A 24,841-nucleotide genomic window follows, 5' to 3' on the forward strand; every position below is an offset into this window, starting at 1 on the left:
TTGAACAGTGGAGGATACATTATAAATACCTGGCTTGAGAAAACATCTTTTTCCAGGGGGAGGCAATAGTCAGTGAAAATTTAAAATCACATTTTAAGAACTATCATTACAGACTACTGTTTTGTATGGAAAATACTGAACAAGTAGATTGTGCATCATCTGTCATCTGGCTTAGCTCTGTTGCAAAGAGGTTGTTGGACATGTAAACTTTGAGAATTTGAAGATAATTTCTTACAGCAGTTTGACCACAAATTTAAAATTTACTTTAAGCAAATTCTTTTGTCAATCTTGTCAATACAGTGAACTATATAGGAAGAGATTTAGGGAGGACAAATCTGCAGACTTGTGCCTCTGCTCCAGGAGAATTTGTTCATGCTGATGTATGTGGAGAAATGCCATACCCATCATTAAGTGGACACAACTATTTGTTATTTTTCAAGATGATTGTATTTCATACAGATCAGTCTATTCTTTTTAGGAACAAAAGTGATGCTGCTTCTGTGTTCTTATTGTTTCAGTTGTTGCTGGAAATGCATTCATGAAACAGGTTTAAGGTTTAAAGTTATTAGAACTGACCATAGAACAGAGTTTGTTAATCAGTGCCTTCATAAAATCATTTCAAGAAGACTTATATCATCCATTAAATCAGTTCACAATATAAACTAGAGCAGAATGGTAAAGTTGAATGAGAAACCAGATCTATAGTGGAAAGTGATCAAACAATACTTCTTAATTCTTGCCTTCTGAGACACTTTGGGTAGTCTACACATTGAATGACTGTTCATGTAAGTTTAATTGTGATAAGATACCATATGAGAAATGATTTTGGAAGGAAACATGACTAAAGCCTATGAGAAGGTTTGTAGCAAATCAAAGACAATGGTATGGTTGGCAAAAGTAAAAATTATAGGCTGTATGATCCTGTGACAAAGAAAATGACTGTTTCATAAGATGTGGACTTTAACAAATATATCAAAATGTATCTACAGAAATCAGAACCATCAACATTACATGTAAATACAACTTCCCAACAGATGTAGAAGGAGATGAAGTTCAACACCCTGTTAAAAATGATGATGTTGCACAAGACCATGAACCCTGTGCTACCAGTATCGTTGCTCAACTAGGAAAGAATCATAGAAACTGAGATTAACTTCACCCTTCAGTTTCTTCCCAAATTCTGAGGTCTGCACAGCAGTTACTGATCAGCCAGAAACTTTCAAAGAGGCAATGACATCCACAGACTCTGATAATTGGTATGAAGCGATTAAAATTATTTAGTTAGATAGTCAGTTTCATATTCCATGAATCATTAAAGATGAAATTTCTTAATTGGCCCAAAATAACAGCTTGTCCTACCTCTAGATCATCAGGCTGTTTGTTGTAAGTGGATTTATAAAATTAAACAAAAACCAGATGGTATAAAGCTAGATTATATGCAAAGATATTCCCAGAAAATTTGGAATTGGTTACAGGGAAACTTTTTCACCTGTTGTTAGGTTGAATCAACTCATATTCTTTTGGCTTTGGCTAGAGTGTATAATATGGACATAAAGCTATTTCGTGTGAAAACAACATTTTTCAAGATTCAATAGTGATAATGCAAATATAGTCTGAAAATTGAAGAATGCCTAAATGGACTGAAGCACTGGACTGAAGCACTTTCCTTGATGTTGGAATAAAAGCCTTGTTTACTTCATCAAATTTCTGGATTTCAAACAGATCCATTTGGACAATTGTTTCATGCTTGAGCAGATGGCCAAGAAGAATTTTTAGCTATTTTTGTTGATGATGGATTAACTGCTGCTATAAATAAAATATCTGAAGAACTCAAGATTCATTTTGAAATTGTAGTTGATGATTCCATTCATTTTACACGATAGGAATTCAGGCAAGCCTGTGGAAATAAAGAACTGTTCCTCAGCCAAGACGGCTTATATTAGTCTTGTCTTAGAAAAATCCAACATAAATAACTACGGGCTCTATGCAGCACTGATTGGTTGCAGTTCACTGTTGCATTTGGCACAACCCCAGTTAATGAAGACAAGAAATCCATAGAAAATATTCCATTTTGTTTATGATTGCTATCACAATGAAAAGACTTGATTTAATGTTTTCTGTCAGTCAAGTTGATTCTCAGCTATCCATGAACTGCCCCACTGCAGACTGTAGATGAAGGTCCAAGCATATGGAATACATTCCCAGGTATGTGAGTGGCTTGAAGACTTCTGAAGTAATAGAATCAGTACGTTGTTCTCAATGGCAAGTGCTCATCAGAGACATGGGTATTCTTAGGAGCGTGCCATAGAAATGTGGCAGGATCGCTCTTATTCTCTATATACGTTATTGACCTGGTGGACAGGGTAAATAGCAGTTATGGCTGTTTTCTGATGACGCTGTGGTGCATGAGAGGATGTCATCCTTGAGTGACTGCAGGGGAATACAAAATTACTAAGACAGAATTTCTCATCGATGTGGTGAATAGAAGCTTGCTCTAAATGTAGAAAAATTTAAGTTTATGCAGATAAGTAGCAAAAACAACATTTGAATATAGCATTAGCAACGTGCTGCTTGACACAGTCCCACTGATTAAATATCTAGGTGTAACATTACAAAGTGATATGAAACAGAATAAGCACATCACGTTGACAGTCGGGAAAGCAAATGATCAACTTCATTTTCTTGGGAGAATTTTGGAAAAATGTAGCTCATCTACATGGGAGATGGTATATAGAATGCTAGTGTGACCCATTCTCGAGTACTGCTTTATTGTTTGGGATTGCCACCATCTACATCTACATTTATACTCCGCAAGCCACCCAACGGTGTGTGGCGGAGGGCACTTTACATGCCACTGTCATTATCTCTCTTTTCTGTTCCAGTCGCGTATGGTTTGCGGGAAGAACGACTGCCGGAAAGCCTCCATGCGCGCTCGAATCTCCCTAATTTTTCATTTGTGATCTCCTCAGGATTTATAAGTAGGGGGAAGCTATATATTCGATACCTCATCCAGAAATGCACCCTCTCGAAACCTGGACAGCAAGCTACACTGCGATGCAGAGCGCCTCTCTTGCAGAGTCTACCACTGGAGTTTGCTAAACATCTTCGTAACGCTATCACACTTACCAAATAACCCTGTGGCAAAAGGCGCCGCTCTTCTTTGGATCTTCTCTATCTCCTCTGTCAACCTGATCTGGTACGGATCCCACACTGATGAGCAATACTCAAGTATAGGTTGAAACAGTGTTTTGTAAGCCACCTCCTTTGTTGATGGACTACATTTTCTAAGGACTCTCCCAATGAATCTCAACCTGATACCCGCCTTACCAACAATTAATTGTATATGATCATTCCACTTCAAATCGTTCCGCACGCATACTCCCAGATATTTTACAGAAGTAAATGCTACCAGTGTTTGTTCTGCTATCATATAATCATACAATAAAGGATCCTTCTTTCTACGTATTCGCAATACGTTACATTTGTCTATGTTAAGGGTCAATTGCCACTCCCTGCACCAAGTGCCTATCCGCTGCATTCACTACAATTTTCTAATGCTGCAACTTCTCTGTATACTACAGCATCATCCGCGAAAAGCCGCATGGAACTTCCGACACTATCTACTAGGTCATTTATATATATTGTGAAAAGCAATGGTCCCATAACACTCCCCTGTGGCATGCCACTTTAACGTCTGTAGACGTCTCTCCATTGAGAACAACATGCTGTTTTCTGTTTGCTAAAAACTCTTCAATCCAGCCACACAGCTGGTCTGATATTCCATAGGCTCTTACCTTGTTTATCAGGCGACAGTGCGGAACTGTATTGAATGCCTTCCGGAAGTCAAGGAAAATAGCATCTACCTGGGAGCCTGTATCTAATATTTTCTGGGTCTCATGAACAAATAAAGCAAGTTGGGTCTCACTCGATCACTGTTTCCTGAATCCATGTTGATTCCTACAGAGTGGATTCTTGGTTTCCAGAAACGACATGATACGCGAGCAAAAAACATGTTCTAAAATTCTACAACAGATCAATGTCAGAGATATAGGTCTATAGTTTTGCGCATCTGTGTTGGATTAAAGGGAGACTTTGAAGCAATTCAGAGGCATGCTAGTAGATTTGTTACTGGTAGGTTTGATTAACATGCAGATATTATGGAAATGTTTCATGAGCTCAGATTGGAATCTTTGACAATGCTCTTTTCATAAGGTACTATAGCAGACATTTAGAGAACCAGCATTTGAGGACAACTGCAAATTGATCCTACTGCCACCACTGTACATTTTGTGTAAGGACCACAAAGAGAAGATGAGAGAAATTAGGGCTTATAGACAGTCACTCAATATAGTGAGCAAGCAGTAAAGGAAACAAAAGAAAATTTAGAGTACCAATTAAAATCCATGGAGAAGAAATAAAAACTTTGAGGTTCGCCTATGACATTGTAATTCTGTCAGAGACAGCAAAGGACTTGGAAGAGCAGTTGAACGGAATGGACAGTTTCTTGGAAGGAGGATATAAGATGAGCATCAACAAAAGCAAAATGAGGATAATGGAATGTAGTCAAATTAAATCAGATGATGCTGAAGGAATTATGTTAGGAAATGAGACACTTAAAGTAGCAGATGAGTCTTGCTATTTGGAGAGCAAAATAACTGATGATGGTCAAAGAAGAGAAGACTGGTAATGGCAAGGAAAGCATTTCTGAAGAAGAGATATTTGTTAACATCGAGTATAGACTTAAGTGTTAGGAAGTCTTTTCTGAAAATATTTGTCTGGAGTGTAGCCATGTATTTAAGTGAAACATGGACGATAAATAGTTTAGACAAGAAGAGAATAGAAGCTTTCAAAATGGGGAGGGGTGCCACAGAAGAATACTGAAGATTAGATGGGTAGATCACATAACTAATGAGGAGGGACTGAATAGAATTGGGCAGAAGAGAAATTTGTTACTAAAATCTAGACTTTCACGGCTGGAAATGTCATGTACATTATGATTATCCAGGCTGTTATGCTGTGGTCAGTTGATGAATTTTGTCTCAATTCCCAATGTTTCGTCCCCGTCTGCAGGAGACATCTTCAAGGGGGTCTGTAGCTCGATGGAAGGTCCAACATACCCGCTGGCTTGCTACTGAGTAGGAGGGATCAGTTGGTAGGACATGTTAGGAGGCATCTAGGGATTACCAATTTAGTACTGGAGGGCAGGGTAGAGGGCAAAAGTCATAGACGGAGGCCAAGAGATGAATACACTAAGCAGATTCAGAAGGGTGTAGGTTGCAGGAGGTACTTGGAGATGAAGAAGCTTGCACAGGATAGAGTAGCATGGAGAGCTGCGGCAAACCAGTATCTGGACTGAAGACTACAACAACAACAACAACAGACAATCATTTTTCCCTCACTCAATTTGTGTGTGGAACAGGAAAGGAATTGATTAGTAGTGGTAGGTAGTACCTTCCATAGATTGCACTGTTATTAAACATATCCTACAATACCTTGGGGCAAAGAACAAAGGTATTAAATACAGCAGCAGTATTCTTAAATTTCATGCATACTAGGGTTCTGATTGTGCTCTAGATATCCATACTTGTCATTCAACAGAAAGCTATGTCAATATATTGACCAAAGGACCTGTTATCTGATCAATTGCAGGCAAATATGTGTTGCCACATTTTTGTATGTTGCAGTACCTGATGCAGTTGCTAAAATTGCCTGGCTTTGTACTTTTTTACAACAACTTGGTGTCAATATGAAGCAACCAACTCAATTCTTTGTGTACAACCAGCGTAAATTACAATTAATGATAAACAATCAACATCCCAAAAGGACTGAACACAACCATAAAGTTTCATTACATGTATGAGAAAATAATTGATGATTCCTTTCTCATTTCCTACATTAGATCACAACATCAATTGGCAGAAATGTATGTGAAAAGCACTTAAGCACTTTCAAAAGAAAAGTTTCAAGGTAATTGTGAACCATTGTCAATTGTGTATTTAAAATCAGCAAACCCTTGTTTGTGTTTAGTAATTTAGTTAGTTGTGCTGATTATGTTTGAGCATCTTGTACATGTATATAAAGTTTTAGTGTATTTGATGTATTTTCATTTTTTCACCTTTAATGTTTCTGACTGACATGTAGTCCTTATTTCACTATGTGCCATTTTCTTATCACCATTGTTAGTTGCAAGTTCAACTCCCAGAATTTGATTACATTCCATCCACCAGTTGCTAATGTTTCTATTTAAAGTGCATCATAATTTGTAACATGTGTGTATTTTAACATATCTGTTTTGTTACTGAGCATTACATGTTTACTATGGATCTACATGTGTGAGCAACTCCCTCACATGATTCCCCCCATGTCTAACTTCACCATTTCAGAAGTAAACAAACAATATGTAAGAAACTCAGAAAGTATTCAGAGGTTTACAGCACAGTATTTTAGCATTTCTATTCACCAAACAGTTGCATTCAAGGGTCATTACTGATTTTATATTTATAATGCAGAATTGTCATAAACAAAATTTTTCATATTTTAACTTATTATTATCATTATTAACTATTATTGTGTAATTGCAAACACAAATAAAAAGTAAGCAAATATATTACAAGGAAAAGATAGTCATATCAGATAACAAAATAAAGACAATATGGGATATAGTGAAGGAGGAGACCGGTAGAAACAGACATGAAGAGAGGCAAATAGCATTAATACTAAATGATATATTGGTGACAGATGTGTATAGTGTTGCAGAACTTATTAACAAACATTTTATAACTGTTACTGAAAAGACTGGGTTGTCAGGTTCTGTAGATGCTGCCATGGGATACCTCAGACCAGACATTTCAAGTAACTTCCATAATATGAATCTGATCCTCACTATCCCAGAAGAAGTAATGCCCATCATAAAATTTTAAAAATCAAAAGTACCCAGTGGGTATGATGAAATATCAACAAAGTTAATTGAAGAATGTGATTGTGAGTTAAGTAACATATTAAGCTATCTGTGTAGCCAGTCGTTAATCAGTGGAATATTTCCTGAATGATTGAAATGTGCTGCAGTTAAGCTACTGTTTACGAAGGGAGATAAAGAAATAGCATCAAATTTCTGTCCAATTTCACTTTTGCTAGCATTCTAGAAAATTTTAGAAAAGGTAATGTACAATCGGCTTTATAACCATCTTATCACAAATAACATACTGTCAAAGTCGCAACTCGGATTTCTAAAGGGTTCTGATATTGAGAAGGCTATCTACACTTACAGTGAAATGTACTTAATTCATTAGACAAAAAATTGTAGGCAACTGATATATTTTGTGATCTGTCAAAGGCATTTGACAGTGTGAATCACAATATCCTTTTAAGTAAATTAGAATATTATGGTGTAACAGGAAATGCTGCAAAATGGTTCAAATCTTATATCTCTAGCAGGAAACATAGGTTGTTATTAGGAAAGAGACATGTATTAAGCTATCAGGCATCATCCAACTGGGAACTAATTACATGTGGGGTCCCACAAGGTTCCATCTTAGGGCCCTTACTTTTTCTTGTGTATATGAATGACCTTTCATCAATAACATTACCAGTTGCCAAGTCTGTTTTTTTGCCGATGATACAAACATTGCAATAAATAGCAAATCAAGTGTAGTCTTAGAAAGATCAGCTAATAAAATATTTGTGGACATTAATCACTGGTTCCTAGTCAATTCTTTGTCACTAAACTTTGAAAAAACACACTCCATACAGTTCAGAACTTGTAAGGGGTGTCCCATGAGTATATGCACAGCATATGATGACAAGAAGATAGAATAAATGGACAGTGTTCAATTGTCGGGATTACAGCTGGATAATAAATTCAACTGGGAGGAGCACACCACAGAACTCGTGAAGTGTCTAACCAAATCTCTACTTGCAATGCGAATTCTGTCAGACATGGGGGATTGTTGTTGTTGTGGTGTTCAGTCCTGAGACTGGTTTGATGCAGCTCTCCATGCTACTCTATCCTGTGCAAGCTTCTTCATCTCCCAGTACCTACTGCAACCTACATCCTTCTGAATCTGCTTAGTGTATTCATCTCTTGGTCTCCCTCTACGATTTTTACCCTCCATGCTGCCCTCCAGTACTAAATTGGTGATCCCTTGATGCCTCAGAACATGTCCTACCAACCGATCCCTTCTTCTGGTCAAGCTGTGCCACAAACTTCTCTTCTCCCCAATCCTATTCAATACTTCCTCATTAGTTATGTGATCAACCCTTCTAATCTTCAGCATTCTTCTGTAGCACCACATTTCAAAAGCTTCTATTCTCTTCTTGTCCAAACTATTTATCGTCCATGTTTCACTTCCATACATGGCTACACTCCATACAAATACTTTCAGAAATGACTTCCTGACACTTAAATCTATACTCGATGTTAACAAATTTCTCTTCTTCAGAAACGCTTTCCTTGCCATTGCCAGTCTACATTTTATATCCTCTCTACTTCGACCATCATCAGTTATTTTGCTCCCCAAATAACAAAACTCCTTTACTACTTTTAGTGACTCATTTCCTAATCTAATTCCCTCTGCATCACCCGACTTAATTCGACTACATTCCATTATCCTCATTTTGCTTTTGTTGATGTTCATCTTATATCCTCCTTTCAAGACGCTATCCATTCCATTCAACTGCTCTTCCAAGTCCTTTGCTGTCTCTGACAGAATTACAATGTCATCGGCGAACCTTAAAGTTTTTATTTCTTCTCCATGGATTTTAATACCTACTCTGAATTTTCTTTTGTTTCCTTTACTGCTTGCTCAATATACAGATTGAATAACATCGGGGAGAGGCTACAACCCTGTCTTACTCCCTTCCCAACTACTGCTTCCCTTTCACGTCCCTCGACTCTTATAACTGCCATCTGGTTTCTGTACAAATTGTAAATAGCCTTTCGCTCCCTGTATTTTACCCCTGCCACCTTTACAATTTGAAAGAGAGTATTCCAGTCAACATTGTAAAAAGCTTTCTCTAAGTCTACAAATGCTAGAAACGTAGGTTTGCCTTTCCTTAATCTTTCTTCTAAGATAAGTCTTAAGGTCAGTATTGCCTCACGTGTTCCAGTGTTTCTACGGAATCCAAACTGATCTTCCCTGAGGTCGGCTTCTACCAGTTTTTCCATTCATCTGTAAAGAATTTGTGTTAGTATTTTGCAGCTGTGGCTTATTAAACTGATTGTTCGGTAATTTTCACATCTGTCAACACCTGCTTTCTTTGGGATTGGGATTATTATATTCTTCTTGAAGTCTGAGGGTATTTCGCCTGTCTCATACATCTTGCTCACCAGATGGTAGAGTTTTGTCAGGACTGGCTCTCTCAAGGCCGTCAGTAGTTCCAATGGAATGTTGTCTACTCCGGGGGCCTTGTTTCGACTCAGGTCTTTCAGTGCTCTGTCAAACTCTTCACGCAGTATCGTATCTCCCATTTCATCTTCATCTACATCCTCTTCCATTTCCATAATATTGTCCTCAAGTACATCACCGTTGTATAGACCCTCTATATACTCCTTCCACCTTTCTGCTTTCCCTTCTTTACTTAGAACTGGGTTTCCATCTGAGCTCTTGATGTTCATACAAGTGGTTCTCTTATCTCCAAAGGTCTCTTTAATTTTCCTGTAGGCAGTATCTATCTTACCCCTAGTGAGATAAGCCTCTACATCTTTACATTTGTCCTCTAGCCATCCCTGCTTAGTCATTTTGCACTTCCTGTCGATCTCATTTTTGAGAAGTTTGTATACCTTTTTGCCTGCTTCATTTACTGCATTTTTATATTTTCTCCTTTCATCAATTAAATTCAATATTTCTTCTGTTACCCAAGGATTTCTACTAGCCCTCGTCTTTTTACCTACTTGATCCTCTGCTGCCTTCACTACTTCATCCCTCAAAGCTACCCATTCTTCTTCTACTGTATTTCTTTCCCCCATTCCTGTCAATTGATCCCTTATGCTCTCCTTGAAACTCTGTACAACCTCTGGTTCTTTCAGTTTATCCAGGTCCCATCTCCTTAAGTTCCCGCCTTTTTGCAGTTTCTTCAGTTTTAATCTACAGGTCATAACCGACAGATTGTGGTCAGAGTCCACATCTGCCCCTGGAAATGTCTTACAATTTAAAACGTGGTTCCTAAATCTTTGTCTTACCATTATATAATCTATCTGATACCTTTTAGTATCTCCAGGGTTCTTCCATGTATACAACCTTCTTTCATGATTCTTAAACCAAGTGTTAGCTATGATTAAGTTGTGCTCTGTGCAAAATTCTACCAGGCGGCTTCCTCTTTCATTTCTTAGCCCCAATCCATATTCACCTACTACGTTTCCTTCTCTCCCTTTTCCTACTACCGAATTCCAGTGACCCATGACTATTAAATTTTCGTCACCCTTCACTATCTGAATAATTTCTTTTATTTCATCATACATTTCTTCAATTTCTTCGTCATCTGCAGAGCTAGTTGGCATATAAAATTGTACTACTGTAGTAGGTGTGGGCTTCGTATCTATCTTGGCCACAATAATGCGTTCACTATGCCGTTTGTAGTAGCTTAACCGCATTCCTATTTTCCTATTCATTATTAAACCTACTCCTGCATTACCCCTATTTGATTTTGTGTTTATAAGCCTGTAGTCACCTGACCAGAAGTCTTGTTCCTCCTGCCACTAAACTTCACTAATTCCCACTATATCTAACTTTAACCTATCCATTTCCCTTTTTAAATTTTCTAGCCTACCTGCCCGATTAAGTGATCTGACATTCCACGCTCCGATCCGTAGAACGTCAGTTTTCATTCTCCTGATAACGACATCCTCTTGAGTAGTCCCCGCCCGGAGATCCGAATGGGGGACTATTTTACGTCCGGAATATTTTGCCCATGAGGATGTCATCATCATTTATCCATACAGTAAAACTGCATGCCCTCAGGAAAAATTACGGCCGTAGTTTCCCCTTGCTTTCAGCCGTTCGCAGTAACAGCACAGGATATAAAAATGTAAAAGCTGGCATTATATGCTTACTTTCACTCCATAATGTCATATGGGATTATTTTTTGGGGTAATTCATCAAGCCAAGCTAAAGTTTTCTGGGCAAAAAATGTACAATATGAGTTATATGTGGTGTGAACTCACGAACATCCTACAGAGGCCTAAATAGGGAACTAGGGATACGGGATACTAACTACTGCTTCCCAATATATTTATTCCTTAATGAAATTTGTCATTAAAAATATATCCCTTTTTCAAACCAACAGCTCAGTTCATGGAATCAGGACCAGAAATAAGAATAATCTTCACAAGGATTTATAGTCACTTACTCTTGTACAAAAAGGTGTGCATTATTAAGGAACACATTTTCAATAACTGACCAGCAGCTGTAAAAAGCTTAACAACCAATGAAATTCAGTTTAAGACAAGCCTAAAGGATGTACTGGTGGCCAACTCCTTCCACTCCACTGATGAATTTCTCAGTAGAAACAACACAAACACATGCAAACACACACACACACACACACACACACACACACACTGGTAAATAGACACAATAAAAAACACACAAACACACACACACAAATTTCAAGCTTTCGCAACACGAGGTTGCTGCATCAGGAAAGAGGGAAGGAGAGGGAAAGACGAAAGGATGTGGGTTTTAAGGGAGAGGGTAAGGAGTCATTCCAATCCCGGGAGTGGAAAGACTTACCTTAGGGGGAAATACGACAGGTATACACTCACACACACACACACACACACACATATCCATCCACACATACACAGACACAAGCAGACATTCGTAAGGCAAAGAGTTTGGGTAGAGATGTCAGTCGAGGCGGAAGTACAGAGGCAAAGATGTTGTTGAATGACAGGTGAGGTATAAGCGGCGGCAACTTGATATTAGCAGAGGTTGAGGCCTGGTGGATAACGGGAAGAGAGGATATACTGAAGGGCAAGATCCTATCTCCGGAGTTCTGACAGGGTGGTGTTAGTAGGAAGTATCCAGATAACCCGGACGGTGTAACACTGTGCCAAGATGTGCTGGCAGTGCACCAAGGCATGTTTAGCCACAGGGTGATACTCATTACCAACAAACACTGTCTGCCTGTGTCCATTCATGCGAATGGACAGTTTGTTGCTGGTCGTTCCCACATAGAAAGCTTCACAGTGTAGGCAGGCCAGTTGGTAAATCACGTGGGTGCTTTCACACGTGGCTCTGCCTTTGATCGTGTACACCTTCCGGGTTACAGGACTGGAGTAGGTGCTGGTGGGAGGGTGCATGGGACAGGTTTTACACCGGGGGCGGTTACAAGGGTAGGAGCCAGAGGGTAGGGAAGGTGGTTTGTGGATTTCATAAGGATGAACCAAGAGGTTATGAAGGTTAGGTGGACGGCGGAAAGACACTCTTGGTGGAGTGGGGAGGATTTCGTGAAGGATGGATCTCATTTCAGGGCAGGGTTTGAGGAAGTTGTATCCCTGCTGGAGAGCCACATTCAGAGTCTGATCCAGTCCCGGAAAGTATCCTGTCACAAGTGGGGCACTTTTGGGGTTCTTCTGTGGGAGGTTCTGGGTTTGAGGGGATGAGGAAGTGGCTCTGGTAATTTGCTTCTGTACTAGGTCGGGAGGGTAGTTGCGGGATGCGAAAGCTGTCTTCAGGTTGTTGGTGTAATGGTTCATGGATTCCGGACTGGAGCAGATTCGTTTGCCACGAAGACCTAGGCTGTAGGGAAGGGACCGTTTGATGTGGAATGGGTGGCAGCTGTCATAATGGAGGTACTGTTGCTTGTTGCTGGGTTTGATGTGGACAGATGTGTGAAGCTGGCCATTGGACAGATGGAGGTCAACATCAAGGAAAGTGGCATGGGATTTGGAGTAGGACCAGCTGAATCTGATGGAACCAAAGGAGTTGAGGTTGGAGAGGAAATTCTGGAGTTCTTCTTCACTGTGAGTCCAGATCATGAAGATGTCATCAATAAATCTGTACCAAACATTGAGTTGGCAGGCCTGGGTAACCAAGAAGGCTTCCTCTAAGCGACCCATAAATAGGTTGGCATACGAGGGGGCCACCATGGTACCCATGGCTGTTCCCTTTAATTGTTGGTATGTCTGGCCTTCAAAAGTGAAGAAGTTGCGAGTCAGGATGAAGCTGGCTAAGGTAATGAGGAAAGAGGTTTTAGGTAGGGTGGCAGGTGATCAGCATGAAAGGAAGTGCTCCATTGCAGCAAGGCCCTGGACGTGCAGAATATTTGTGTATAAGGAAGTGGCATCAATGGTTACGAGGATGGTTTCCGGGGGTAATTAATTTGAAGCCAACAATTATGTTTGTTATTGTCACTGTTGCATTTCGAAATCTTTTCTGTCATCTTACTTTCTCTTTCTGTTTTTGCAAGTAGTTTCACTTTGTATTCACCTTCTCCTTTTTACCATAGTCTACCATACAATTTTACCCGCCTATATATACTCAATAATACGTACCCCACTTCCAAACCATAACCAAAAAATTTTTTTCCGACATCAACACTACCGCTGCTATAAAATCCACCGTTTCCAGTTCACAAACAGTTCTTTTCACCCATTAAACAACCATTTTGGCTAGTTCTAATAACTTTCCCTTTATTTCCATTACCGTTTTTCCCACATCACTGATCGTTTTTAGCCGCTTCCCACAGGTTTTAACATCATTATTCCTTCGTCAGACAATTGTTAGCCTCATTTTCATAATCTACCACCACAAAACCACTCCTTTTAATACATTTACACGCAGTTTTTTTCAAAATTTTCCCAAATTTCACCATCCTTTAACGTGTTTTGGCGGCAACACAACCACCTAACCTTTGTGCACATCGTTGTTTACCAACACAAGTTCACCACAGGATCAACATAGCTTAGCCTTAACCAACACTTTTTTGACTTTTTTTACACCAGATCTCCAGTTGCTTTGAAGTTCACCTTTATCTCTCCCAATATATTTTTATTTTCATTTTAGCCTCAGGTTACACTTTCCACCTTCTAATACCATGTCACCCTCACAACATCCCCACAACGACCCCATTAAGTTTTATTTACATTCCCTCCGCAAACATGCCTTCACCCTAGCCAGATTATGCTCCCATATTTTATTTACTCAGGCTTGTCTGACATTTGGCATTACCCCCAAAGGCCTCACACTTAAAGTTCCCATCTCTGGCTGTAACCCTTCTTTCCATCAGTCCTTATACCAGTTCCAAACTGAACAATCCATTGCCCTCACCCACCTAATCCTTCACCCACACATCAACTCAGCCAATGAACACACCCGTCAACTCCTATCCTCAATAAAAGTCCTCAACCTTTCCTCTCCCACATCCACACCGGCTGTTCAGGGCATCCTCCTACAGGCCAGCCGCAAATTAGAACAGCATGCCACCCTCCACCTCAAAAAACTATCCAATCTCCTGGTTTCCCACCTCGGGAAAGGCAACTCACTCACCCTTCACAACCTTTCCAGCAAACCTCAACCTCCTCTCATTGCACATAGACCCAGTCTCTCCCATCTACTCAATCTCCCACTTCCAGCTCCACTCCCCCCAAAACCTCAAAATTCTAATCAACACAATCTGGAACCACAACACCCTAATTCAGTAGTTAACCTTTCCTCCAAACCTCTCTCTCAATCCGAAACCTCTGTCCTATCCAAAGGCCTCACCTTCAGCCCTACTCCCAGATTCAACAAAACAGCCCTCGTCAAAGATTTACTGTCCTACACTCGTACTCTCTGCTGGAAATATCACTTTGCCATGAAGAAAAATTATCCTAATCCCACTCCTAATGATCCAACTCCCCAAGACACTATCCAAACTGAACCCTGCCTGGAATAGTTCCGTCCTCCATCACAGCAGAACCCACCACCTCTTCCTCAGAATCACCCTCTCCAAACTTCCCAGGTTTTCTCACTTCCAGCCTTGCCTCTCAATCCTTCTTAAAAAACCTTAATCCTACTCCCAACATCACCATTGCTGAAGCCCAGGCTATCCGTGATCTGGAGGCTGACCGATCCATCGTCATTCTTCTGGACAAGGGTTCCACGATCGTGGTACTTGATTGTCGGGAGTATGTGGCTGATGGACTGCGTCAGCTTTCAGACAACACTACATACAAAGTTTGCCAAGATAATCCCATTCCTGATGTCCAGGTGGAGCTTCAAGGAATCCTCAGAACCTTAGGCCCCCTACAAAATCTTTCACCTGACTCCATCAACCTCCTGACCCCACCGACACCCCGCACCCCTACCTTCTACCTACTTCCTAAAATTCACAAACCCAATCATCCCGGCCGCACCATTGTAGCTGGTTACCAAGCCCCCACAGAATGTATGTCTGCCTACATAGATCAACACCTTCAACCCATTACATGCAGTCTCCCATCCTTCCTCAAACACACCAACCACTTTCTCGAACGCCTGGAATCCTTACCCAATCTGTTACCCCCCGAAACCATCCTTGTAACCATTGATGCCACTTCCTTATACACAAATATTCTGCACATCCAGGGCCTCGCTGCAATGGAGCACTTCCTTTCATGCCGATCACCTGCCACCCTACCTAAAACCTCTTTCCTCATTACCTTAGCCAGCTTCATCCTGACTCGCAACTTCTTCACTTTCGAAGGCCAGACATACCAACAATTAAAGGGAACAGCCATGGGTACCAGGCTGGCCCCCTCGTACGCCAACCTATTTATGGGTCACTTAGAGGAAGCCTTCTTGGTTACCCAGGCCTGCCAACCCAAAGTTTGGTACAGATTTATTGATGACATCTTCATGATCTGGACTCACAGTGAAGAACAACTCCAGAGTTTCCTCTCCAACCTCAACTACTTTGGTTCCATCAGATTCACCTGGTACTACTCCAGATCCCATGCCACTTTCCTTGACGTTGACCTCCATCTGACCAATGGCCAGCTTCACACATCCGTCCACATCAACCCCAGCAACAAGCAACAGTACCTCCATTATGACAGCTGCCACCCATTCCACATCAAACGGTCCCTTCCCTACAGCCTAGGTCTTCGTGGCAAACGAATCTGCTCCAGTCCGGAATCTCTGAACCATTCCCAGAACCTCCCACAGAAGAACCCCAAAAGTGCCCCACTTGTGACAGGATACTTTCCGGGACTGGATCAGACTCTGAATGCGGCTCTCCAGCAGGGATACAACTTCCTCAAATCCTACCCTGAAATGAGATCCACCCTTCATGAAATCCTCCCCACTCCACCAAGAGTGTCTTTCTGTCGTCCACCTAACCTTCATAACCTCTTGGTTCATCCCTATGAAATCCCCAAACCACCTTCCCTACCCTCTGGCTCCTACCCTTGTAACCGCCCCCAGTGTAAAACCTGTCCCATGCACCCTCCCACCAACACCTACTCCAGTCCTGTAACCCGGAAGGTGTACACGATCAAAGGCAGAGCCACGTGTGAAAGCACCCACGTGATTTACCAACGGACCTGCCTACACTGTGAAGCTTTCTATGTGGGAATGACCAGCAACAAACTGTCCATTCGCATGAATGAACACAGGCAGACAGTGTTTGTTGGTAATGAGGATCACCCTGTGGCTAAACATGCCTTGGTGCATGGCCAGCACATCTTGGCACAGTGTTACACCGTCCGGGTTGTCTGGATACTTCCCACTAATACCAACTTGTCAGAACTCCGGAGATGGGAACTTGCCCTTCAGTATATCCTCTCTTCCCGTTATCCACCAGGCCTCAACCTCTGCTAATTTCAAGTTGCCACCGCTCATACCTCACCTGTCATTCAACAACATCTTTGCCTCTGTACTTCCGCCTCAACTGACATCTCTACCCAAACTCTTTGCCTAACAAATGTCTGCTTGTGTCTGTGTATGTGCGGATGGATATGTGCAAGCATTCCTGATACATGGTGAAGTTGCAATCATTAGTGGTGTGAAAAGAATGATATTTACTCTAAAAAGAGTGCCAGGTATAAAAGAAATATATGAAATATCTCAAGACTTAGCTTGTACAAACTGCAAGTAATAACAGGAAAGTATTAAACATTCTTCTATATCTAAAAAGAGCTTGAATTTGCTAAACTCACTGTCTATTTTCTCCTGGTACTCCTGCTTCACTTCTGTTAACTTCTTTGTACTTGCTCCACTATTACTCTCTAGTGTTTTCAGTTTTGTTCGAAGACTGGTTAACTCTTGCTCCCTATTCTTCAGTTCTTTCTCCTGGTTGGCTTTGAGTCTTTCACACTTCTTCTTCTCTGCCTGTAAACAAATACAGCTCACAAGACACAGATATCTTTTATTTCAGTGCAGTGTTAATAGAAAATAAAGTTAAAAAAATTACCTGCAGGTTAGCTTCAATTCCTGACACTTTTGTTTCTAATTCACTTCGTTGCGTTTTTAATTCAGCTTCTAATTTTTTGTTCTTCTCTTCATTTGCTTTAAGATTGTTTTCAGCCTGAAACATATTGAATTCTTCCCTATCATATTCAGTTACCATATTGAAAAAAATCTGGAAATGACACTGCAAACAGGCAAGTTTAAAGAAAGGGCACGTGCTAAGAAGAAAGACAAAATCTTCAGAATTATCATGTTGATGAGAGTTAGAAACAGAAGAAATTTATTTCAAGCTTTTCAAAAACTCTGTACAGCTACTTTTCACTTCATGTTATTGCAAATCTTAGAGAGAAACATATAAGTAAGTTAACATATTTTGCTTATTTTCACACAATAATATACTACGGAATAATATTCTGAGGTAGTTCATCTTTAAAAAAGATAGTTTTTCACTACATAAAAGCATGCCATAAGAATGTGATTCTTCAGTTTCTCCCACTATATTTGTTCATCGAACAGTTCACAGGTGTATGGCCAGTTTATAGTGTCCAACAGGCATAATATTTCGGCAATCAAACATGTCGCCATCTTCAGATGTGCTGACGAGCTGTGCTCCTGAAGGCACATGGCTGACCAATATCCCCTGCTCCTGTGAGCCCAGCCATCTGCGGTCTGCACCTGTGGCAGTCGTGGAGACACTAACATTGGCATCTGTGATGGTGTTGATGTAAGTTCTCTGCGTGCCCTGGTCACCAGATTGTTTTGTTTGCTGAGAGTCTTTCAATTAAACTCAGTGCTGGTTCCCAAGCCTTGCCAAGATTATAGCTGCAATTTCGGTTGATGAGATCATCCCTGGTATGAATTTCTATGGCCTCTCTAACAACACTGTCTCAGTATTTGGAAGTCTGTGCCAAGATTCTGGTACATGTGCACTCCATCACATGAATCTTGGACAAACAGTGCTCTACGACCACTGACTTGTTGGGATACATTAGTCGAGTGTGCCTCTGGTGTTCTCAGCAACAATCTTTGATGGTGCACATTGTCTGTCCAATATGTTTTCCCACAATGACATGGAATCTAGTATACGCTGGTCACCAAGATCACCTTTGACACTTCTCAACAATGCTCATGTGCTATTGGGTGGGCAAAAGACAATTTTTGCTGGGTGCTTCTTCAATATGCATCTGAATTTTCCATATAGTGGGCCAATGTATGGTATAAAGACAGTGGCTATCTCTTCTTCTGTGACTTCTTCTGTCTCCACAGATTGTACTGTTGTGGTGGGGTGGAGAGCACGCCTAATCTGCCATCCTGGGTATCCAGTTTTTTGGTGTACGGTTCAGAAGTCTTCCAGCTCATGGAACAGACCCTCTGTGTCTCAAATGGTGCACGCCATATGTACTAGAGTTTTTAGTACCCCATTCCTCTGCGAAGGGTGGAGGCAGCTGTCTGCATGCAAATACTTGTCAGTGTGCGTTTTCTTCTGATACGCACCATGGCTCAGGGTGCAATCAACTCTTCTCTTAACCATGGTGTCCAGGAATGGTAATCCTCCTTCTGCTTTGGTCTCCATAGTGAATTTGGTGTTGGAATGTATGGAGTTCAAATGTGTAAGGAAGTCAAGGAGTTTGTCCATTCAGTGGCGCCAGATGACGAACATGTCTCCCACATAACTTTGAGGAGGAAGCCCCAGTGTCATGCAAATGGAAACCCATGTGTCTTTTCCATTATGTGAATGACACGTGGACAAACTCCTAGACTTCCTGCCGTATCAGAAGAAAATGCACACTGACCAGTATTTACATGCAGACCACTGCCACCCCCCTTTGCAGCGAAATGGGGTGCTAAAAACACTAGTACACATGGTGTGCACTATTTCAGACACAGAGAGTCTGCCTTGTGAGCTGGAAAACCCCAGAACCATACTCCAAAAAATGGATACTTAGAATGGCAAATTAGGCACACTCTCCACCCCACCACAAAAGTACTATCTGTGGAGACAGAAGAAGCCACAGAAAGCCAGAGTATACCAGATTCCGTGTCAGTGTGGGACGACATGTATTGGACAGACTGTGTGCACTGGTGAAGATTGTTGCCAAGAACACCAGAGGTACACATGACTGACGTATCCCAGAAACTCAGAGGTCACAGAGCATGGTTTGTCTGAGAATCATGTGATGGAGTGCAAATGTACCAGGATCTTGTCACAGAATTCCAAATACTTGGACAGTATCATTAGAAAGACCATAGAAATTCATACCAGGGACGATCTCATCAACCAAGGTTGCAGCTATAATTTTAGCAAGGCTTGGGCACCAACACTGAATTTAGTTAAGAAGACTCTCAGCAAACAAAACAATCTGGTGACCAGGGCAGACAGAGATCTTACATCAACACCATCACAGATGCCGATGCTAGCATCTCCCCGACCATGGATGTAGACTGTGGCTTGTGGGGCCACGGGATATTAGTTGGTCATGCGCCCTCACCTCAGTTCATCAGTGCACCTGATGATGGTGACATGTTTGATTACCAAAATAGTGTGCACGTTGGACACAACGAACTAGCAGTACACCCGTGGACTGTTTGACCATGCCATAAGAATAATTTATGGTGCTCACCAATGATCATGTCGTAGATAGCTGTTTACGCAGTTAGGTATTTTAACTACAGCATCACTGTCCATGTTATATTTTCTCATAATACTGTTATAAACAACCCATTAGATACCAGAAGGATTGACTATGGCCTTAATGACAGTAGAAAATATAACTTTCATTTCTCTTCATTTACATTGAGATTAGAAAGGGGTGAATAAAACTACTATCAAAATCCTTGATTGCTTGTCTAATGATATAAAATGCCTGATTGATAGCAAAGCTAAATTTTAAAGTAAGGCAAAAAGTTCCATCCTGAGATTACATCTTTTGGTAACAAACAGATCCAAACTTTTTGGTTTGGTTAACAAAGTGGATTTCTACTGGTGATAAGCTGTTATTGTATCAGTGAAAGGTAGGGAAATATTTCAATTTATCAAGTGCAACATGAAATCCAGATGAACGTTGACTGAAACATTGGTCTGTAACAGTGGCTGAAACACTGGTTAATACAGTGATAGTCATTTTACTATATGATATGATCCATTACAGAACACATAAGTTAACTGACTCTGATCACAGAGTCCTACACAATTACAAGAAACAAGTCATAGTCTACCAGGTCAGTCAACTTCATCTCATATATTCATCTCTGGGACTGGAAATGAGAAGTGACAAAGGCTCATATTCAGTAGTATTGTATAGTATGCATACATATATGACACAATCAATGGGTAGTTGAAGTGGTAAAGGTGATCACTCATGATAAGTGTGAAATCTGTGTTCAAGTCCCTGTCCAACAAAAATTTTCATGTATCGCTAATAGGTAATATCTTCCTACCCAATGCAGCTAATGTCAGAAATATTCCACAATAGTAAATAAATTTTATAAATTTAATATTGCTGCAAGATTCTGACCAATGTCTTTTTCTTTAGACATTGTTAAAAGTAAGTATTACAAGTCTGAATGGGCAAAATAATGATTGAATACTAACACTGAATATGTTTATCTCCTTGAAATCCTGTGGTGGGAATCCAAGGAAAAGGTTGTGAGTGATGAGGTCATAGACAGTAGGGCATATGGAAGTATGAGTCTGTCCTGTAAGCATGCTCAGATAGCTGAACAGGTTAAAATGACCGCTCACAATAAGCAGGAAATCTGGGTCTGAGTCCCGATCCGCTACAAATTTTCATTGTCACCAATAGGTAATATCTTCACACCTAATGCAGCTAATGTCAGAAAAATTCTGCAATGCAAATAAATTTCATAAATTTAGTATTGCTGAAAAATTGTGACCAATGTCTTTTTCTTTGGACATTGGTAAAAATAAGTAGTACAAGCTTCGATGGGTAAAACGACAATCTTAACACTAATGTTGAATATGTTTATCTCTTTGAAATCCTGTAGTGGGAATATAAGGAAAAAGCTGTGAGCAATGAGGTTGTAGACAGGAGGGCATATGGAAGTAGGAGTTGGTCCTGGAAGCATGCTGAGATGGTTAAGACAACCGCTTACAACAGATGGGAAACCTGAGTCTGAGTCCCCGTCCAGCACAAATTTTCATGTGCCACCAGTAAGTAATATCTTCATACTTAATGCAGCTAATTTCAGAAAGGTTCCACAAAGGCAAATAAATTTCATAAATTCAATACTGCTTCAAGATTGTTACCAATGCATGTTTTTTCACACACTGGTATAACAACCAATCTGATATGAGTATAATGACATCAGTGGAAGCCATTCAATGCATTTGAAACTAAAATTCTATTTCTTAACAATACATGATCCAATAAGAGATGGATTCTGTGAAAGAGTTGCAACATGCCTTCATGCTTAATGCTAGAGGAGAGATGGAGAAGAAGAAACTCTATATAGTGATCTAATGACAATATCTGCAAAAGTTTTGGTCTTAAGTCTTCTATCTAGTCACTCAGTGATCATAATGGCACCAAAATGGAATATAGTGTAAAGAAGACTGATGTACTGAATTGCATCTATGATAATTATTTTACTGAGAAAAATCTTTCTACAGTTCCTACTTTCATTCATTTCTTGAATGAAAAAATGATAGACATTAAGATAAGGGATTGCAGGATAGAAAAATCAGCTAAAATCACTCATCAGAGGAAAGATAACTGCACCTGATAAGCTACATGTACGATTCTATATAGAACTAGCTCCACTTGTAGTACATGTTTGTCATAGGTTACTAATGAAATACAACATTCCAAGTGATTCTAAAATTGTGCAGGTCATTCCCATTTTAAGAGGAATCATGTTTTGGAGAAACTTTGTGAATAAGAGGCATAAATTACTGATGCATATGTCGCAGCATTATGGCACACATTTTATACTTGTGTATAATGACATTTTTGATATCAACAATATTCTCTGTAGGTGTCAATGTGGGTTCTGTAAATAGTGGTCTGTGAACACAACTTGCTATATTTATCAATGTTATCCATTTTTGCACGATTATATGACTGTTCACCAGTCACTGAAAAGAGACAGTGCATCTGAACTAATTTTAATTAGAATGGTCATATAAAACAATTTGCAGAAAAAGCAGAAAGCAGACTGAGATTCACTGGAAGAATCCCAGAGACATGTAGTTCATGCATGAAACAGATAGTTTACAAAGCCCTGTTTGAACTGGCATAAATTAATTGCTATATGTCCTCACAGTTATTATTATTTCTTAATAAAACTTTTAATCTGTTTAGTTTACAAGTGTGGTGTCACCGCTAGACACCACACTTGCTAGGTGGTAGCCTTTAAATCGGCCGCGGTCCGGTAGTATACGTCGGACCCTGGTGTCACCACTGTCAGTGATTGCAGACCGAGCGCCACCACACGGTAGGTCTAGAGAGACTTCCTAGCACTCGCCCCAGTTGTACAGCCGACTTTGCTAGCGATGGTTCACTGACAAATTATGCTCTCATTTGCCGAGACGATAGTTAGCATAGCCTTCAGCTACGTCATTTGCTACGACCTAGCAAGGCGCCATTATCATTTGCTATTTATCTTGTGATGCATGTACCGTCAGACCGATGTTCACCAATTATGGATTAAAGTTAAGTATTCCAGAAGCTACATACTTTTTTTACTAGACTCAACTCCTTTAACTGTTCCAGACCTCACGCCAGCCTATGTGAGCTTAAACGCGTGCCTTTCGGCTATCTCATAGTGGCTTGGCTGTCTTGCCAAGTCACAACAACAATTACATTAGTTTAAATATAAAACAAATTATACTTTATATTGGTTAATTAATCAAGAAAATCATTCTAGTGAGCAAATAGGAGATTTTCAGACATACATTTAGTAACCAATTTTCATTATCCAATACGACTGGGCATGACAAATAAATAAAGGATCGACATGGGAAGCACAATATTCTGGAGATATCAGTCATAGGGATATGAGCAGAGAAGAAAATATTGCAAGTTTTCTGCCAGGATACCTCCTGAGAAGATCAAAGCCACTCTGTGCCTCAATTATTTCTCCTAATTATGGTATGATAATCATATAAAATGACGTGCTGCTTGGGCTGCAAAAGATCACTCCTACAACTAGTACTTTGAAGCACACAGTATTAAATTTTAAAAAAATGCAGTATAGGAAAGAATGTGAACATGAGAAAAGGCTAGAGAATCTAATAAAGCTCCCACCCAGACAGACAGAGGGCAGAATGAACCTGAGGGTCAGAAGAAATATGTGTCTGCAAAAGATTTTGAATACAATGCAGAAATCATGGCAGCTGCAGGTGGATAATATACAGACCTTCCAGTATTACACTTCAGAGAAGCAAAAACACTCAACCAAAGAAAAACTTTTGATAAAGTGGCTGGAATTAAAAGCAGAGTGTATCATTTTAAAAATTTATTTTTGGTATGACAAATATAGTCTTACACTTTGATTAAATGATTGTTTCTCCTTCTTCTCATAGTAAAATATGGAACAGCTCAAACCACAAACTTCGCTAATGTTGCACTACCTTTTATTATTCACTCATAATTTGCTTTAAAACTTCACAATACTCACAACTGTACATTGCAAAAGACTATATTCCTTTTCCAGCAAGGCAGTGAATTTTACCAGTTAAGGCATAAGACTGATTCCAAAACTTCAACATTTATTGAAAGAACAAGTCACTTACCTTCTCTAGCTTCTTTGTCAGTTCCTCAATTTCCCCTTTGCTAGATGACAGTTTGTCCTGCAGTGAAGAAATTTCATTCCTTTCAGCTGAACGAGCCTTTTCAGTGGCATCGGAAACAGATTCTCTCTCTTCTTTAAGGGTCTTTTCCTATTAAAAGCAAAAAATCATTTAAAACAACTTTCTATGAATAAAAAGTTACTTAAAAAACTGTTTAACACAGACCTATACTTTACCATTTTGTGCTGTGAGGCAATCTCTATGCAAGTACTACATTTCATTTTCCTTTACTACAGTTCACTAATATACTTCTAATGAAATTGTAGCTTGAAATGTTACATAGTTTTGTATGCAATGTGAGCATTTGTATTCTACTTTTTGATACTAATCACCTGTTTCACAAGCTTCTTTGGTGCAATCATCTTCGTAGAAACTAATGTATATCTTTGCAACCCACATGAAGTCCCTGTTCATATTAGATACATGAAACATCTGCAGCATGTCCAGTTCTGCAGCTGTTACTTTGCCTTACAAGTGTTTCACCTGCACATGTAACAAATGGCTTCTCTCACAGGCAGTTGTAGGCTGGAAGTATTCTGTGATATGGTGAAGAAACAAATATCTCATTTCCTCTAATCCCCTGTGTACAAAAAGTGTTCCCTTCACTATTCAGTACCACTGACATCTTGAGTAGCTGTAGTACAGTGTCAATACAGATCTTGAA

General features: G+C 40.0%; 1 protein-coding gene across 4 annotated transcripts in view; it reads right to left on the minus strand.

The window, feature by feature from the left end:
• The window catches only part of LOC126456788 (trichohyalin), a 378,453-nt gene that overhangs the window by 61,273 nt on the left and 292,339 nt on the right, over positions 1-24,841 (minus strand). For all 4 annotated transcript variants that reach the window (XM_050092572.1, XM_050092571.1, XM_050092573.1 and 1 more), the window contains 3 exons: positions 24,121-24,267; positions 17,371-17,484; positions 17,117-17,288 (listed from right to left, as the gene is read on the minus strand). In XM_050092572.1, the coding sequence (XP_049948529.1) occupies positions 17,117-17,288; positions 17,371-17,484; positions 24,121-24,267 (433 nt within the window). The remainder of the gene's footprint in view (positions 1-17,116; positions 17,289-17,370; positions 17,485-24,120; positions 24,268-24,841) is intronic.

Source organism: Schistocerca serialis, chromosome 2, assembly GCF_023864345.2.
Source record: "Schistocerca serialis cubense isolate TAMUIC-IGC-003099 chromosome 2, iqSchSeri2.2, whole genome shotgun sequence".
NCBI lineage: Eukaryota > Metazoa > Arthropoda > Insecta > Orthoptera > Acrididae > Schistocerca > Schistocerca serialis.